At 43.4% G+C, this 18393-nt stretch overlaps 1 protein-coding gene across 4 annotated transcripts in view; it reads right to left on the bottom strand.

Moving 5' to 3' along the window:
• efr3a (EFR3 homolog A (S. cerevisiae)) overlaps window positions 1-18393 on the bottom strand; it is a 67974-nt gene that overhangs the window by 9427 nt on the left and 40154 nt on the right. For all 4 annotated transcript variants that reach the window (XM_028020180.1, XM_028020179.1, XM_028020182.1 and 1 more), the window contains exons 9-19: window positions 16760-16838; window positions 15382-15517; window positions 11667-11834; window positions 11469-11583; window positions 10254-10305; window positions 9209-9381; window positions 9056-9131; window positions 6657-6818; window positions 2979-3110; window positions 2787-2854; window positions 67-194 (exon numbers count right to left, since the gene is read on the bottom strand). In XM_028020180.1, coding sequence (XP_027875981.1) covers window positions 67-194; window positions 2787-2854; window positions 2979-3110; window positions 6657-6818; window positions 9056-9131; window positions 9209-9381; window positions 10254-10305; window positions 11469-11583; window positions 11667-11834; window positions 15382-15517; window positions 16760-16838 — 1289 coding nt within the window. The remainder of the gene's footprint in view (window positions 1-66; window positions 195-2786; window positions 2855-2978; window positions 3111-6656; window positions 6819-9055; window positions 9132-9208; window positions 9382-10253; window positions 10306-11468; window positions 11584-11666; window positions 11835-15381; window positions 15518-16759; window positions 16839-18393) is intronic.

The raw sequence follows: 18393 nt of genomic DNA, 5'->3' as shown, positions 1-18393 counted from the left end.
GATCAATCCCAACAGGAATCTTTTCTGTGTGCATGTTGTGAACGTTATAGCAGGTGGGCGTCGTACCTGTGACCTGGGGAATGTAAGGGATGGACAACCTCTCCACGTTGTACCCTGGACCTGCCAGGCACTCTGCCAGGTCCGCCGTTTGGAAATACAGCTGCCTGTCGTCTTTGTCCAAAGACTCAGGAAGCCTGGAGGACGACAGGAAAACATTAAATCAGTAAATAAAGACGATGTGAAGGTCGTAAAAACTACATCTGGTCTCATCAGCAGATTTTCAACTTTCAGGTTTATTTTCCCACTGAGAAAAAGTGAAGTTAGTTATTATATTTCTCTCATACAGAATTAAAGATCAACTGATAACCACTTAGTGCCATCTGGTGGAAAGGTGGAGGACTGCTGCTGTTTTTAATAGATAGATAGATAGATAGATAGATAGGTAGATAGATAGATAGATAGATAGATAGATAGATAGATAGATAGATAGATAGATAGATAGATAGATAGATAGATAGATAGATAGATAGCATTTATTGTCATTGAACAGAATTCAACGAAATTTCCATTGCAGCTCCCGTGCAAAAGGTCAAATATATACAGTATAAATAAGCAAACACACAATAATAATAATAACAATATATACAACTAAATTAACTAAAGGAACTAAAGGCACTCAACCACACCAAAGAAGTAGCAGCAGGTCCAATTATGGCAAAGTACAGATAATGTGACAGTGCAAAGTGCAGAACAATATGGCTGTGTGGGGGTGGGGGATATGTATGTGTGACTGCAAGGTTATGATATGTGTGGGAGGGGGGGGCGGCAGGGAGTAATGGCTCTGACGGCTGTGGGGAAGAAACTGTTTCTCAGTCTATTTGTTGTAGTCCGTATATTCCTGTACCGCTTGCCTGATGGCAGCGGCACAAACAGTCTGTGGCCCGGGTGGCTGGAATCCATCGCTATGGATCCAGCTCTCTTCTTGACCCGGTCTGTGTAAATGGAGTCCAGGTCTGGGAGGGGGCATCCCACAATGCCTTGTGCTGTTCTCACCACCCGTGTCAGTTGTTTCCTCTCCAGTGCTGTGCAGCTACCATACCACACAGTCATGTTGAGGCAGAGGATGCTCTCGATCATCGCCCTGTAAAAGTTCACGAGCAGCCGTGAGGAAAGTCCAGCCCGTCTCAGTTTCCTGAGGAAGAAGAGCCTTTGTTGTGCTTTCTTCACCAGGTGGGAGGTGTTTGTGTTCCAGGAGAAGTCAGACGTGATGTGGAGGCCCAGGAACTTGATGTTGTCCACACGTTCCACCACTTCTCCATCTATGAGAAGGGGAGTGTGAGCCGTCCTCCTGGACCTTCTGTAGTCCACAATGACCTCCTTGGTCTTCCCTGTGTTCAGCACCAAGTTGTTGGCTGAACACCACTGAGTGAGCTGCAGAATCTCCTCTCTGTAGTGGGTCTCGTTGTTGTCTGAAATGAGACCCACTACTGTTGTGTCGTCCGCGTACTTCACGACTGTGTTGGTGGGGTGGATGGCCACGCAGTCGTGTGTAAACAGGGTGAAGAGAGCTGGGCTGAGCACACAGCCCTGCGGCGTGCCTGTGTTGAGGACCAGTGGGGACGATGTTGAGCTACTTATTCTCACCACCTGAGGCCTGTTGGTGAGGAAGTCTCTGATCCAGTGGCACAGTGAAGCGGGCAGCCCCACCTCGAGTAGCTTCAGCACCAGCTTGTCTGGGATGACGGTATTAAATGCTGAGCTGAAGTCTACAAATAGCATCCTGACGTAGGTGTTGGGATGCTGCAGATGGGTCAGGGCTGTGTGCAGAGTGATGGAGACAGCATCCTCTGTTGACCGGTTCGCTCTGTAGGCGAACTGAAGGCTGCCCAGGTTTGTGGGGATGAAGTCTCTGATGTACCTCAGAAGAATCCTCTCAAAGCACTTCATGATCACCGGGGTCAGAGCGACGGGCCGGTAATCGTTCAGGCTGGTGATGGACCTCTTCTTCGGTACAGGGATGATGGTGGAAGACTTGAGGCACTCAGGAACCATGGCGAGCTGCAGGGACAGATTGAAAATGTCCAGAAACACTCCTGCCAGCTGGTCGGCGCAGGTTTTCAGCGTCTGGCCTGACACCTTGTCCGGTCCTGGAGCTTTGTGGGTGTTGATCCTCCTCAGGGTGGACGTCACCTGATGCTTCTGTAAGACGAGGGGCTGGTGCTGCTCTTCCAGTTGGGGTAGATGTACAGCTTCTCTGCTGCCCGCCGTGTCAAAGCGGGCAAAGAAACTGTTTAAGGTGTCAGGCAGGGTGGGGTCGCGGCTGGTCAGCTGAGTGCTGTGTTTGTAGTCCGTCATGGTTCTGATGCCTCTCCACATGCTTCGGGGGTTGTTGTTGATGAAATGTTCCTCAATCTGCTGTTTGTACTGGAGCTTGGCCTGCTTAATACCTTTTTTCAGTTCCGACCGGGCCCTGCTATAAGCCAACCTGTCTCCAGACCTGTAGGCAGCATCCCGGGCTTTCAGCAGGGCCCGTACTGTGCTGTCCAGCCATGGTTTCTGGTTTGGAAACACTTTTATGACCAAACTCGCTGTAATGTTTATTAGCTTTGGAGTCGTGATGTAAAATAATTCTAACAGGAGAAATAAAGTAACATGTTTCATGTTGGCCGTGTTTCTTTGGTCTGTGGCGAGTTGCTGTACAAACATGGCGGCTGATGTAGACTCTTCAGGTTAGGAAACAACGAATCCTGATTTAGATCTCAGATCTGCTGCAGAGTGAAACTTACGGACACTTGTCTCTGAAGATGTGATCAGGCAGGAGGTACAGAGCGTCCATGTTTCTCAACTCGATCACCTGAAGAGGCACAAACCACCAGAATTATGATTCCAAGACACTTGGGAGAGAAGCTAAAGCAGGAAGGAGGAGGCAATGCTAATAAAAACATAAACATGCTCCACGTAACCAGTTGATGACGCACCTTGCTGACGTGTTGACAGAACAGCGGGTTGGGGATCATCTGACTCAGGAAGTTGAGGTACGCTGCCACCAGCGCCATGATGCCGCAGCGGATGGACATCGGCATGTTCTCCTCGTTGTTCAGAGCCATTTCCTGCAGGAAGCAGGAAGACGCTTACAGATCAGGCCTCTCCATCGCTGCTCTGCGTTTCTGCAACACGCCGACTGCGTCACGCTGTCAGAATAAAGGTTGTTGTCCAGGCAACAACTCCAGCATAAAGAGCCCAACATGAAGCTGTGCAGCCGTTTCTCTGCAGGGTGACGCAACATTACATAAAGCATGATGTGGCTGATCTGATCACACTCCAGACATTAATACCTCCATCACAGGCTGGCGTGTCAACACTCTGTTCAATATTTAAAGTGTTTAGTTGATCATGTCAGCAATGTGCTATACAGCTAGCACCATCCTGGATCTACACCTGTATGTACAGAAAAACCAGCAGGTACTAAGGATGTTACTTTCTGCTACTTTCCAACATCCTGTGGAGTAATTTCCCAGAAGCTACCAATTTTCCCAGAAAACAAAGAATTGCTTCCAGAACAGATACAGGCCTGGAATAAAAGTTTCCTCTGCCTGGACTCACAGGCAACATTTCCAGAACCAGCGTACTCTACTCTCCTGGAGCGTCTACCTGCTGCTGAACCTGCAGAGGATGCGTCCATGAAACAGACAAGTGGTTCATATGGCAGGATTTCTACACACATGATGGTGAAAACGGTCAGTATAACAGGTTTGTTGTGGAGCAACGCTCCACTAAACTGGTTTCACTCAGCAACATTCAGATGTCAGACTAGAAATCTCCCAAAACCTCACAGGAGCAAACATGAGCTCAGAGTAAACAAACATGGCCGACCGGGAGACGTGATGGTGATAGTTTGTGGATTATATTTAATGGACTTTCTGGTCCAGCGTGTCAGTAGTTCTGTCTTCTGTGTCTCCGTCCCCCTGGCTTTCTGATCGGCTACGTCCCAATCAACGGGCCGAGTTCCCGTTTGTTATCAAAGAACGCCACACACTGCGACATCAGGCCAAGACGATCCAACAACGTTGGACTTTAGATCGGAGCGGTCCAGATCACTCTGAGCACACGACAGGGATATCAGGTAAGATCAACCAGGAACCATCCTGATAATCGGGAAGGTTCTGAAGATTACTGGAGGAGGAAAACCAGGACAAAAATCAGCATAAAGCTCCTGGCGTGTGAACGAGTTGTCAAGAAAATCCGAGCTCATCCCACTTCCCCATGCTGGAGATTTTAGTTTAACAGTAATAATAAATAAAGTTATCTTTAAAATGAATCACTCAAGTGACATCAAGGCCCAACATTAGACTTAAGTGTCAATAAAATAAATCTAGTTGTGTGTGTTGTTTTTGTCTCATGCAAACTTTGCTTTAATTCTACTTTTTTCTATCTAATCATAAGAAATCATAGTCAGTCAGAGAGATTCATTAAACAGAAAAAGCAGGTTTCCTGGAAAAAGAGGAAGTTTCCAGCCTGCAGATTTATAAAAATAGCTGAGACTATTTCTTAGTTTAAAGCATGAAAGTTTTAAAGAATGAAATCTAAACATTATTAGTAATTGGATAAGATTCAAAGTAAAATACTTATATTAATATTGGTTTACTTGTAATAATACTTACACTTACATTTGTGAGAACACTTACAAGAAAAACAAGTAACTGTAACTTTAGTAGTAAATAATTAGAATCATGTATTATTCTTGGTTTCTTTTCAGAAAAACATCTGTAATAACTCACATTAAGATTATAATAAATATAATTAATAAGTTATAGTTATAAAATTATAAATGAATGCTAAATCAGAGAAGCTAAAGAAAATAAATGTGATATAAATGTGATTTTGACATTAAACTTGAAATGGTGTAAAAGGTTGTAAAACTGCAATTAAACATCACTGATATGTTGGAGGTAGATGGTAGGTGAAAGGTGACAGGAAGGGAAAAAGGGGAACTAACAGGAGAGCAGAGATGATCAGCACCTTATATGGAAACAGGAGGTTGAGCAGCCCTGAGACATTGGCACAGACATCATGACATGATGTCTCTTAAGACAGTGACGGATATGAGATCATCTGTCTAAGCAGACAGATGAACCCTATATAAGGTGGGTGCAAAAGAGGAACCGTTCGTTGGATCCTCCGGGCAGCTTCGAGCCAAGATCGAGATGGACAAAGAACTCTGCAGCTGAAGAAGAGCCGGGGCCACGGAGCCGGAGACTGTCCTGCACATGGAGACCAACCCGTCTGGCCCACAATCTGTGGCTTCGAATCGCACTTCTCTCATCGGCTGGGTTCTGACCCCAAAGACAAAGATGAAGACAAAGACAAGGAAGAAGAACTGGTGCCTTTTTTCCTGCCAGCACCAAGTCCTGTGTGACCTCAGCATCCATGCGGAGAGGAGGCTCATCAGACCTGCGGAGATCCTGGCCTTCATCGATCAACATCTTCCTCCTGTTGCAACACCTTCTTCATCATCGTGCCAGGTCTGGGGTTCGAGGCGCCAAACTCCGTCCGTCTCTCTCAAAGGTTCCCTTTTTTAGTACTCAGTATCAGCAGTAGGGAAAGATAGACTAGATGATTGATTTTACTTATTTGATTATTTCTGCTACTGAATTAAGCTGTACTGACCCTTGCAAAAATGCCTTACTAATAAAATATTTAGCATAAAGAAAATCTAAAAGATGTTGTGGACATTCAGTTAATGAGTCGCCTTAAAGTTCTTTGATGGTTGTAAAATAGCTGTGATGTTTGATTCTGGAGAGGAAGAGGTGGAAAATGTTTTTAGGTTGCTGGTAGCCCATATTTAAAACCTCATCCTTGGGACTCGCCCGAGTCACTAAAACCTACCTGGTTCAATAACAAATGCAAGTTGCAAAATAGAGAACGAGCGACCGTTAACAGGTGTGCTCTGTGAAACTAGTTGGCTGTAGGCTGCTCAGTCTGGCTAATTCACAGGGGGAAGAAGGGTGGGACACCTGGATGTAGGCCGTCAGATAACCAGGCGAATCGTTTCTCGAAACCAGCTTAAACAGAGTTTACTTCAGTTCTGGACAGGGTAAATCCCAGCAGATTTAGGAAACTCAACGGACCCGTTAGACGGAGAGCTGGTAGCACATCTCCCCTCTCAGAAGAGGAAGTACGAGAGTGAGAGAGTAGAGACAGAAAGGAGGGGGGGGTGTTGCGCAACAACAGAGTCGTTGTCCAAACCCTGCCGTCTACTCGCATCTCTGTAAGAACTTTTTCCCAGAACCCAATCAAGCTTCTCCCTCTGAACTTATAACCCACTTCACCAGAACCAGCAGGCTACTGCACACACACACCTTAACACTATTTTACTCTGAACTCTGCTAGAACTGATAGTCAACTTTCTGCTCACTCTCCATCGCCTCTACAGATCCCGCTCCTGAAACCTACATGGTACCGGCATGGATCACTAGAAAAGAGATTATTATGTTTATCTGGCATCATAATGAAGTTACAAGTCACTCCGTCTTACAGCTGGAACTTTATAAGAACCTTTTAAATGAAATCCAGGAAAACATCCAATAAGTTCTAGAAAGACCCTCAGTAGACCTGGGATCAGGTTACATCCTGGGTCACAATGTCCAGAGTTTCACCTGCAGAGCGATGGAGAGGCGGATCAGGTCGATGACCACTTCCTCGTTGGCCAGCTCGATGGTCAGGATGGCCAGGGTGGTGAAGAGCAGCTCAAAGTTCTTGTGGACGTTGTCTTCCTCTTTGCAGCCCAGGTAGACGTGGCGGTAGAGCTGCTGGCCGTGCTGGAAGGGAAACCAAGACGAGAACATTAAAGGCTGAAACATCCGAGTTCAACATTTCACCAGCGGCTGGAAAATCAGTCAAATCTTTTATTTCTTCCTGGATGTTCAGACACGTTTCAAACCAAAAGGAGCTGCAGGGTTATTCTCTCGGTCCATGAATGTTTTTACCACAAGCAAACAGAACCTGAGAAACGATTCAGGATGTTTATCTGGTGAAAAACCCAAAGAATCTCTGATCTGAGCATCTTCCATTTTCCTCCTCTGGAAGTAGAAAGAACTCAACACACATCAGGGATCAGACTAATTCCTGGAAGAAACAACAGACCGACTGCTGTTTGTGGGACTGGAGCAAACAAACGGGCCTGTTTGTGTCGGTGTTAATGAAGCGTCGCGTCTCCTGGTGGGACGATGTGTCTCATTAATAGCATCTTAATAGCTGCTGGACAGAAACGAAGCTCCGTGACAGTGAAGGATGGCAAACATTAACGTCTGAGCCGCCGTCTGCTGGTGCCGCAGTCAGCAGGGGGCCGCGTCCAACGAGACGCTTTAACATTTCAGACGCCGTCAACAGTTTGATCAACAAATGAGTCCGGGATCTTCTTAAGATGTGAGAATTTACTGCAATTAACAGAATATCTTTATTTTAGATTTTTAAACAGCTTATTTCAACACATCGGCTTTACTTTGAAACTTTAATGCCAAATTATTGACCCTGTTGTAAAGACAGACTCTTATGTCTGCTAACAGATTCGGTGAGAAAAAGGTGAATCCAGTTATTTCTGGATGGAAGGCTGCAGGTCGAGTATGAAATAAATAACCGGGGCGTTAAGGCGCTGTGGGAGGAGGTCAGCGGAAAACGAAGACGCCTCTAATGAGTCACATTTGGGTTCCATTAAAAGCAGAATCAGTGCTGGTTCCAGTTCTGCAGGCTGCAGCCGGTGTGAGAATCACAGGTCAACCTGTCAACCAGCAGCAGCTTGAGGGAAATGTCACAATCTCAGGCTGAATCCGGTTCACAGGATTCGGCGTCGGCTCAAAAAAAGGTCAGTTTCTCTAAAACTGTATCAAGTGTTTTTATACAAGCATTTCCAAGTGAGTCGTCTAATTTTTCAAGTCAAGTATTGTGGATCCAAGAAGTGCTGCAGATTAACGTAGGATACCAGAATAATAAATAATAACATAGTCATGACCTTCCCCCATGGATGCTTAGAGCGTAACGCAGGGAGAGATTATCTCTCCTACAAACACAGATGCATTTCCATGGAGCAACGTCTTCACGTGCTAACCGAGCTCTAGAACCCAAAAACTTTGTGCTTTATTTTTCTCAGTAGTTTAAGTTTCACCTTTTCTGGGATCCGAGGTTGAATCAATCCCATCAGTTTAATCCGCCTTAATCCGACTTCAGTCTGTTTGTTAGAAAGTCCAGTTGGTTTGGTGTGAATGCTAATCAACTGGTCCTGTAAACCTCAGTCTGGGTTCGGTTGAAGTGAACTCTGGTTCGATGTGAACACCAAGCAGACCAGAGACCGCTCCAAAAGCAGGAAGTGGACTACAGCGCAGGGCATTCTGGGTAAATGCTACCAAAACAGACATGTTAGCCTAGCGCTAGCAGGAGAAATGACTCGTGGTTTTTAGCCAAAGACAGAAGAGAAATCCTCTAACCACTAAAATCTGACGCATCCATTTTTGTTTATGTTTGCGCTCAGTGTCTTCAGTGGTTCTTGGTGCAGCGCCCCCACAGGCCAGGAGGGGAACAGGTCAGTTTGACTGGGAGCAGAGAGGAAGAGAACCAGAACAGACGGAGATGGAGCAGATGATGAAGTTTTGGTCCCAATAGAACCGAGTCTACTGGACCATCAGGTGTGAAAACAGCCTAAGAAGCTCAAAGTGAAAGTTTTACAGAAACCAAAACAATATGGACGTCATTTCGAAGGAACTGGAAAACTTAATTATTTCCTTACTTGGTAATGTCGAGATAACTTTACCCAAAACATTCATCTTCCCTACAAAATTAGACTTATTGCTTACTTTAATGAGGAGCTTACAGAATTACTATTAGTAGAAATACTCTTAATAAACTCTGGAGCATTTTGCATTTAAGGTCTTAATGTTACTGATGAGATGTGGGATCAGGAACAGAACCAGATCCCGGCTAAAACAAGCCTCCTCACTGGGCTTTGGCTACAAATTATCTGTGGAAACTATTTGAAGTGAAACAGTAATTTTCTACTTTTTACCTTTTTCATGAATGCAACATCTTGCTTGGATATTTTCTCCCTTTTAATCTTCAGAGCTGCAACGTTGGGAATGATCCTGCAGAGGCAGGAGAACCAGCCTGTGAGACGCGTCGCTCAGAGAGCCGGAACAAGATCGTCCGACCGCGCCGTTACCTGATGCCGCGCAGCTTGGCGCGGTTGTCATGGCGATCAATGATGTTGTGGAGGATCTCGAGGACCAGCTGCCTCAACTCGCTGTCCTCCATTAGCGAGATGGAGAAGAGCGGGTCCAGGAAGGGAGGAGGCAGCGCCGCCGACATGGACTTGGACTTGAACCCAGAGGTCACCTGAGGGAGAAGACGTGAGCCGAGTCGTTACAGCAGGGGGCGCCACCGAGCAACACCAAGATCAATTTAAACATCAAACATTTGACTAAACATGATCAGCCTTTCAGCTGAACTCTGCTCCTCCAGGAGCCTCACAGATGGACCCGCTTTAACCTTTGACCCAGAGAGCAGCCCTCAGCCATCTGTGTGTTGCCGTGTCAGTCTGCTGGGTCACCAGAGTTTGAAGCAAACCATTTCTGTCTGCAGCCTCAAAGATGCAGGAATACTCCAAACTTTCACCCTGCATCCACCTGCATCCACCTGCATCCACCTGCATCCACCTGCATTTGGCTCCATCCGGCTGCATCCGGCTGCATTTGGCTGCATCCGGCTGCATCCGGCTGAGTCGAGACCCTCAGAGTTGAGGGTTTGTATTTCTGCATGCACAGTGATGTATTAGGTTTGTTGCAGCAGCTTTTAAAGGCTTGCTTGTTTGCATTTCTCTCTTTTTGTGCATGTTTGCTTCTCAGCAGTGGATGTGGAAGCTTTCCCAGGTTTGTGTTTGCATTTCAGTGTGCATGCTGCAGCCTCAGACATGTGTCTGTAGCTGCGTTTCCTAAACCATAGAAATGAACAAACTGAAAATTAATTCACTCAATAGAAACACGTCAATTTTGAAAAAACAAATTTTTTGATAAGTTTTTGTTCAGGATCAATTTAGGATCAGGTGGTTTTATTTTTTTATAGTATTTTTTTCTCATCACGAGTCACATGATCAGCAGCCAGGTGTTGCTACTGGTGGAAACGAAGAAGAAGACGACAGGAAGTGGTCGCAGGATGACGGTTTGTTTTTGTCTTTTCCGGCGCCACAGAGCTCTCAGTCAGTTTCTCACCATGATGAGGGAGCTGAGCAGCATCGTCTGGATCCTCTTGGTTCCCTGAGGCCTGAAACCAAACAGAACCGGTCAGTAACTCAGAACATCTGGTCCTTTAATGCTAATAATTCACTGGATTAGACTAAATTAAGGTGGAATAGTAAAGGTGGACTGGGAGGATATAAAGTTGATTCTGCATTGAGTCGTTGACATGCTGCAGATTTCAACCTCAGTGCTGGAGGAAGGAAGCCTGTCTGAATCAGGAGAAGATTTGATTTGGGATTATCCTTCCCTGCTCCCCTGAGGTCTGATGGATTTACTTGATTTTCCTTTTTCCATCTCAGCGACCCGGCAGCTGAAGGCACCGCGGGGCGTTCAGGAGAGTTTTTACTTTCTGAACAACGTCGAAAAGATCAGCTGAGGGTCCAGAGACACGATGAAGATGAAGAGCAACAGACCGACTGAGGAGGACTGCAGCTACCGACTGGGATAACAATCAATTAGTATGAAGATTAATCGATTATTACATAAATTATTCTGCCGATGAATCAAATTGAAGACATGGACAAATTCTGCAGACTTTTCATTTAAGCACTTAATTTTTACACATTAGAACATTAAAAATAACAGAATTTCTTTAAATAAGAAAACATTTCATTATACACCGATATGATTTAGTTTTTTCCATTAAGCGATTAATAATTAGATAGGTAAAGCTGCTTAACATGAGATTTATTTTTCTTTTGTCTACAGAATTTGAATCAGGTGAAGCTAAAACTCAGAGTTTAGGAGAAATTTATATGTTTTTTTGGTCTTAAATGTAAAACATTTAGATTTTTGAACAGTTTTGGTTTAATTACAGCTCTGAGTCTGTTGTTCAGCAAATGGCTTTTTTTGGAGTCTGTATGCTCCAGTTAACGATTAATTGATGACTAAATTAGTTGATGATTACGCTATTAATCGTTCGCCTGCTGCTCCTGATATGATTCAGCAGGAAAAACGATCTTCATCTTCATCTTCATCCAGTCGGTTTGCAGCAGGAGACTAAAAGGTTTCGTCTCAGTCTAGACTGGGATGTAGGCGGACGTCCATCTAAAATTATTTTCTTCCCTGTTTCTGTTAAAGTTTCTGCTGAGGATCTCTGGCGGTGAGTCATGATGATGAAGAGCAGGACGCCTCCGCTGCAGCGCGGCACGGAAACCCCAGGGCGCCGCCACGTCACGGCTGACTCACCCGATCTTCACCGTGTCCAAGGTGTGGCACGGCGTCCCGTACACCGGCACTTTCCCCATGATGAACATCATGACTTCAGCTCGCTGGTAATCTGGCAGGTTTCCACCAAAGAACCCTGCAGGGGGCAGCAGAGAGACGGGTCAGAGCTGGAGGAGCCGCGGCGCTGCTGGAGAACCGGCGAGGAGCGCGCCGCCGCACCGATGGTCTGGATGATGGCGTTCTGCACGATGCGCTCGTCGCTCTCCCGGCCGCGCACCGACGACACGCTGCTGCTGGAGTTCCTCCTGGAGCAGTCGCCCAGCTCCAAGTCCACGCTCATCCGCAGGTGTTTGAGCAGCGTGTTGAAGACCTCCAGGACCGTCGGACCTGCCGTCACACCAGCAGGTTAAAAACCCAACAGGTTATAGACGAGACCGACAGTTTCGCCAAAACACAACGAAAACCAGCCCAGATCTCAACTTGTACTGGAACTCATGATGTAGAACCACATCATGGTTTGGATTTCTGTTTTACAATAATCCTACATAAAGACACCTGATTAACCAATGATCAATCAATGATGACATCAATAACTCAACATTTCTATGAAAACTTTGTGCTTTTCTGACACAAAATGGCAAAAAAAAAAAAAAAAGTAATTTTAAATTTTAAAAATTAAAAAACCAGCCAAATGTTATGAAAATCAGGCAAAATTTTAGCAACCCGCCAAATTTTTCCAGCTAAACAATAACAGGAATATTAACATCAGGAATCAGCTCATATTTTCCAATCAGTCCATCAATAACTGCATCCATGTTTCAACTGGCTATCTGAGCCACTCTTAGCTTCTCGAAATGCTAGGTATTCCTAAGATGTTTCTTATTTATTATAAATCTTTTTTCAGTGTTTTCTGTAACTTTCACTTTGATTTAAAGTGAAAAACCCCAAAATAGATTTATAGAACAGATAGAAACCAGAGTATTGCATTGATTATTGACAAAACAGAGTTGAGGAATGAAACAAATAGTTACTGGAAAAAGGGAAGCAAAACCATTCGGTTGGTCCCGTTATGTCATTTTTATATAGTTACAGAAAAATATTCAGGAAATCTGACAAGTTAATGAGATTCACTCACATAAAATCCAACTTTCAGCGACTCATTTAAGCTCTGAATGATGTTTCTGATCCAAAATCCAAATTATGGAGGATTTTTCTTTTAGAATTGTGTAAAAATAAAGTATCCATCATCCATTTGGATGGTTTTATGGGATTTTCTAACACTGTGATAACCAACTATTTAAAAATATGGCAGAAAATGAATAATAAATAAATGTGCTACGCTGCGATTCTGTAAAAATAATCCAGCTTCATCCCAGAATAATTAGAAAATGTTTGGCTCTGATGAGCAGCAGCAGTTCTTTGGTTCATGGTTCTGGGATTTAAATGTGATTCAGTTTTTTCTGAAACTAAAATTAGCTCCAGGATGAGCAGACACCTGCAGAAAAGTGCAGCTCACAGTGACGGCAGGCCTAATTTATTCTGTCACATGAAGCAACACCTCAGATTATCAGTCAGTGCTGACTGGTCCACCCCGGCTGCCTGTGGCCCCATGAGGCCCCAACCCTCTAAAACACATTATTTACAAACTGTGCAGAATTTAACATGTGCAGACGGATAAAACTTTTAACCTGAGGGGAAGAGATGTGACATTAACCTGGTTTTCTAAAATAAGAGCTTAATCTACGTTAACACATCAGCTTTCTGCTCTATGCACCACTATCAGCTACACCATCACAACACGGCTGAGCTGCAGCTTCCCCGACACTCCGGCTCCGTTTCACAACCAGGAGCGACCAGAAGAATCAAACGGCAATAAAGTTTACTTTCACAACATCAGATGTACAACATTTATGGTCCTGCTTTGTTATTTTTGGTGTTTTCTAACAGTATTTTAATCTGTGGCTAAAGTGAAATGTCAAAGACAAAAATGAGACGCCGTGTTTGATTAGACCGTCGGGTTCTTCTGGTCACTCTCAGTTTTCCTAAAACTATTCACTCAGACCTGCTGGGATTACAGGAGCATTTTCACATGAGCCCAGCATCAACATGCATCCAAAACATACATTTAGGCTTCATTCATATGAGATATTTAAAAATATTCACTGTTTCCTGAATTTATGTCTGAAGTAAAAGAACAGAACAAAACTGAAGACGAGAAACCTGAGAAATTTCCACCAGAACAAAACAGTCACTTTAGGGCTGTTTAGGAAAAATTAGTCAGAAGGAAAAAGAGCAAATATGAAGCTAATCACTGTAATTAGTGTTAGGATTGGAAATAAACTAAATAAAGAACTAAAACGTTGACATGTTGCACAGGGAATGTTAAATACTGTTTCTGGCTCATATCTAAATGTTTAGCAGAAAATTAATTACTGAGGAATATTTATCAGACGCTAGCTTCACTGTTAGCTGTACTATCAACTGTTAGCTCGTTTCTTAGCTCAGTTAGCTTGCGTCATTGTTCATCTGTAAGGTTAGCGATTAGCTCCATTCTTAAACCAGCTGTTATTTTGATTTTCTGCTAGGTTGCTAGCTAACTGTGGTTTGAGTTAAACTGCTAGCTCACCTCTAAACTCACATGTTAGATCAGCTGTTAGCTTGAGTCTTAGCTCAAATTTTAGTTTAGCTAAACGCTTCACCGTTATTTTGCAGTGTAGCTTAGTTGTTATCCAGCTCCTGAGCTCAGATAAAAATTCTCTATTATTTTGGTTGTTGGTTTTGTTCTTCACTCAGTTTTTATCTCTAATCTTAGTTTAGCTTTAAGATCAACTGTTAGCTTAATTCCTAGCTTGTTCGCTCAAATTTTCACTTGGGTCTTTAGCTTCGTCTCTAGCTCGGCTGTCAACTGGTTTTTAGCTTGGATGTTAGCCCAACAATCAGCTAAATTCCCAGTTTGCCTGTTACGGCACATGTTAGCTTGTGTAATCGTTAGCTTGCTAGTTAGCTGAACTCCTTAATGAGAACGTCTCTGTTTTTCCAAACCGAGACGGTTCTGACCGAACTTGATAAAATGGAAACAACATCTTTATATCTTCAGTTTTGTCTCAAACAGGCCGAGGTGTGGATTGACTGAAGCTCATTTTCCCAGGATGCTTGTTGATGTCGGGTGAGTTGAGGGGAAAAGCTGCAGACATTTTTAACCACACTGTATGCGTACTATACCGAGCCACAGATTGTGAGGAGTCGGGCTTTCGCTTTCAAAGTTGAACACGTCGCTTCCTTTGCACTCTGGGATCATTCCTGTCCACAAGGAATTTCATTTTTATTTTCCCACAACATGAAAGAAGAAACAAGTTACAGGTTTTTTCTGAATTAATGAACGTTTTTAATTATTTCCTCTGGTGGGAGATTTTCACCTTCATTTAACAGAAACATTTTTTCATGGCGAATTAAAAGGCTAATTTGTTTCTGCTGCTGTTCTCAAGGTGGTAACCTTCATGCTTCAGAAACATAATTTAATTACAACATAATTTAACTGAAAAAAAAGGAAGCAGTTCGATTCTGAGGAATAAAAAAAATCAGATTTTAGATTTTTTAAACAAAATTAGCATAAAACCAAATGTTTTGTCTTCAGCTTTATCAATAATAGTCTTTTTGAAGAAAGTAAATGTTTAATTTTTCCAAGTTTGAATCAAATTGAGCTTCACTGTTGATCAATCAACCATTTATTAGAGACCCAACTAAGAAATGTCAGGTTCTTTAAAAAAAACAGACTAATTTTCCATTTTCTTCTCCAGCGGACTGCAGCGAAGAGGCTAAACGGACCTTTTCTCTGCAGAACCGGCGTTTCTATTAACACTCGATGTGAACCGTGACGCCGCGGCTCGTCTGAAGCCAAACGTTTGTCAGGGAAGTAGAACGTTTTCAGACTCACCCACAGATCCTTTAGCGGCGATGGCCACCGTCTCCAGCAGAACCTGGACGATGCCGGCTCTGACCCGCGGAGTGCTCTTGTTGTTCCCGTCCAGGTGGGTCAGAACCTGCTGGATCACGTGATGCGAGTGCTGAGCCTGGATCGGTCCGAGAAACACAAAAAATATCAAAATTAATGAACTGAAATACAGTGAACAGTTTTCTGCAGAGTTGGGTTGTAACTAGTTACATTTACTGGAGTAACTTTGGAAACATTTATTTTTAGGATTACTTTTATGATGCTGTAGTTTTTACTCTTGAGTAAAATTTCTGGATTTTCTACCCACTGAATGAAAAACAAACAGATTCCTGCAGTTTTTCTTAAAGTTTTTTATTGAAAGAAAATGACTGATCTGATTATGTAATTTTTAAATATTAAATGACTGATAACTTGGTCAGTTTCTTTTGCTGCATCCTGTAAACATTTCCAGATATTAAAATGAAGATTAAAGTAATTTTTATTCCAGTCCAATCTCATCTGATGTAGTATAATAACCTGGATTTTATCCCAGAATGAGGAAACAAACGAAACCCAGAGAAGATGGTGATGGTTCAGGCGTTTTTAGTTAAAGTGAAATTATTTTCTTTTCTTTTGCTCCTGCTGTGAGAATAAAATCAATGTTTGTCTCACACTCTGCCACTGGTTTCCTGCTGGGCTCAAGGTGACGACTTTAGAAACCAAGCATTACGTCGGAGCTGCTCTTTCTGGGAGCTGCGTGTGAAACGGATCTCGAGCCAGCGCCAGGCTTTGGGTTTCATCTGAGGCTGAAAAACGCTGCAGCCGCTCCGGTTCTGCAGGATCAACACGGACTTCACCCGTTTTCTGTCGCCTTCAGATCAAAGAGGCTCTTCAGACTGGAGATGAAAATCTCCCCCAACAAATCAAATTCTGACATAGAAAATACAAACTGAGCTGCAGTGGACCTGACTTCTTCTATCATTGTGTCCAACACAGATGCACCTTCAGATAAAAGATGAAATTTCATTTCCAAACAACCAGATTCCTCCTCAGAGTCTGAACAACTAAAAAAGGAGAAAAGAAAATCACATGGAGGCGAAATTAAAGCTCAACCTTTCCAACGACTTCAAAACTGATTCTGCTCAGCAGCTCCCCCTGAGTGTCAGGAAGACTAACTGCAACCTTTCGTTTTTACAAACGTCTCACCTACTAGCTGACAGGAACCCGCTAGCGGCGGGCGGCTAACTAACGCTACGCTAACACTGAATGCTTCATTTGTTTCTTCTGCATGAAAAGATTTTTTAAAAGAATATCACAAAAAGATAAATCCTCCATTAGTAATTAAAATGGTAGATATTGAAGCATTTCCCATAAATGTTACCTGGATGGAGAACATGATGATTCTGAAGCAGGACACGGCGAACTCATTCGGGTCCCACAGGTGATGATTATCCAGGTGACTAAGAACCAAAAGCAGAAATAAAATCAAAATACAATTTTAACAAACTTCCTACGGAAAACCTTCCTGCACAAAAACTACACTGTAAAAGAAAATCATATACAGGTCCTTCATGTTTTAGTAGCTTTAAAAACGGCTGAAGCGCCCCCTTGTGGACACTTTGATTTCTCAAAGATCAAGTTTAATTTTATATTCATATATTCTTATTTTTGCTCAAACAAACAAACGATTATAACGTAGAGTCCGCTGTAACAGAACCAATAAACCCAATAATCTGCATAATAATGGTGATTTATTTCTAAAAAAACTAAGAGCTGAATCATCCGACTCACTTTGAGGTTTGAAGAAGTTTTAAAAAAAAAACCCATTTTAGTCAAATTATTCACGTCTTATTGGTTAAAAACAAAAGTGCAAAAGAAGAATTGTTGATTTTTTGGTAAATTGACAAAAAAATTAAATGTTTAACAAGATGCTGTATGTGGAAGACATCACTACTGTGAAGCATGGTGATGGCAGCATCATGCTGTGGGGGTCGAAGGTGAAATGACCGCAAGACGACGACAACAAATCCACACAGAAATGGACTGAAGACAAGGTGGAGAGGCCTAGTCAAAGTCCACATCTCAATCCCACAGAGAATAAGCACAACTGGACAGTTCACAGCAGGAATTATTAGATATTTTTAAATTATCTATCGTCAGTTTTCACTTTGATATTAGAGGTTTGTTGTGGAAAAACGCTAAATCATGTCAGTCATGACTGATTTGCAAAAGCAAAAAGTGAAAATCTTTCAAACTTCAGGAATTAAAACAAAATCCGACGTCTTTTGGAAAAGTTTATTTTGTTTCATTTCAAACGTGTTAAAATATTTTTACTAGAAATTAGACCAACTCGGTAATATTTTGTGTTTTTGCAGCAACTCAGAGGTTTGAGGATCAGCTCTGCTGGTGGCTGATTGGTCGATCCACTGCAGGTTCATGGTCTCTAACCGGACCAGAACCAGAACCAGAACCAGCTTGTTTGTTAACAATATAGGAGGAAGATAGGAAGGAAACCAGGCGGCGTTGCTTTTTAGAAAAATAAAATCACTGAATCGGTTTGAGCCCAAAAAGGGTAAAAATGCTGCAGAGAGAGAGAGAGAGAAGGAATCAGGCGGTGGAGTGAAGAGAGAGAGAAAAGATGAAGCAGCAAGAAGAAAGAAGGGAACAAAAGATGGAGGAGAGGAAGCAGCTTGGAGGAGAACAGTTCATGACGTCAATCCAAACCCTGAACCCCCTCCTCCCCGTTAACCCCAATCCCGCTATTTATAGTCTGAAGACGCTCGCTCGCCCCTCCCTCCCTGCTGCCGCCTGCAGAGTTCTGCAGGACAAACGGGTCTGAGACACGCAGGCGCCTTAATGCACGGCCTTAGTATTCTCCACGCCGCTTCGCTCACAAAGGCGTTTAATATTCACACAGCGTCTCCGCCGCAGCGACACATCAACGTTTAATCTGAGGGAGGGAGGGAGGGAGGGAGGGAGAGAGAGGGAGGGAGAGAGAGGGGGGGAAGGAGGGAG

This window comes from Xiphophorus couchianus, chromosome 6, assembly GCF_001444195.1.
Source record: "Xiphophorus couchianus chromosome 6, X_couchianus-1.0, whole genome shotgun sequence".
NCBI lineage: Eukaryota > Metazoa > Chordata > Actinopteri > Cyprinodontiformes > Poeciliidae > Xiphophorus > Xiphophorus couchianus.
This window is presented reverse-complemented; position numbering and strand designations above follow the sequence as displayed.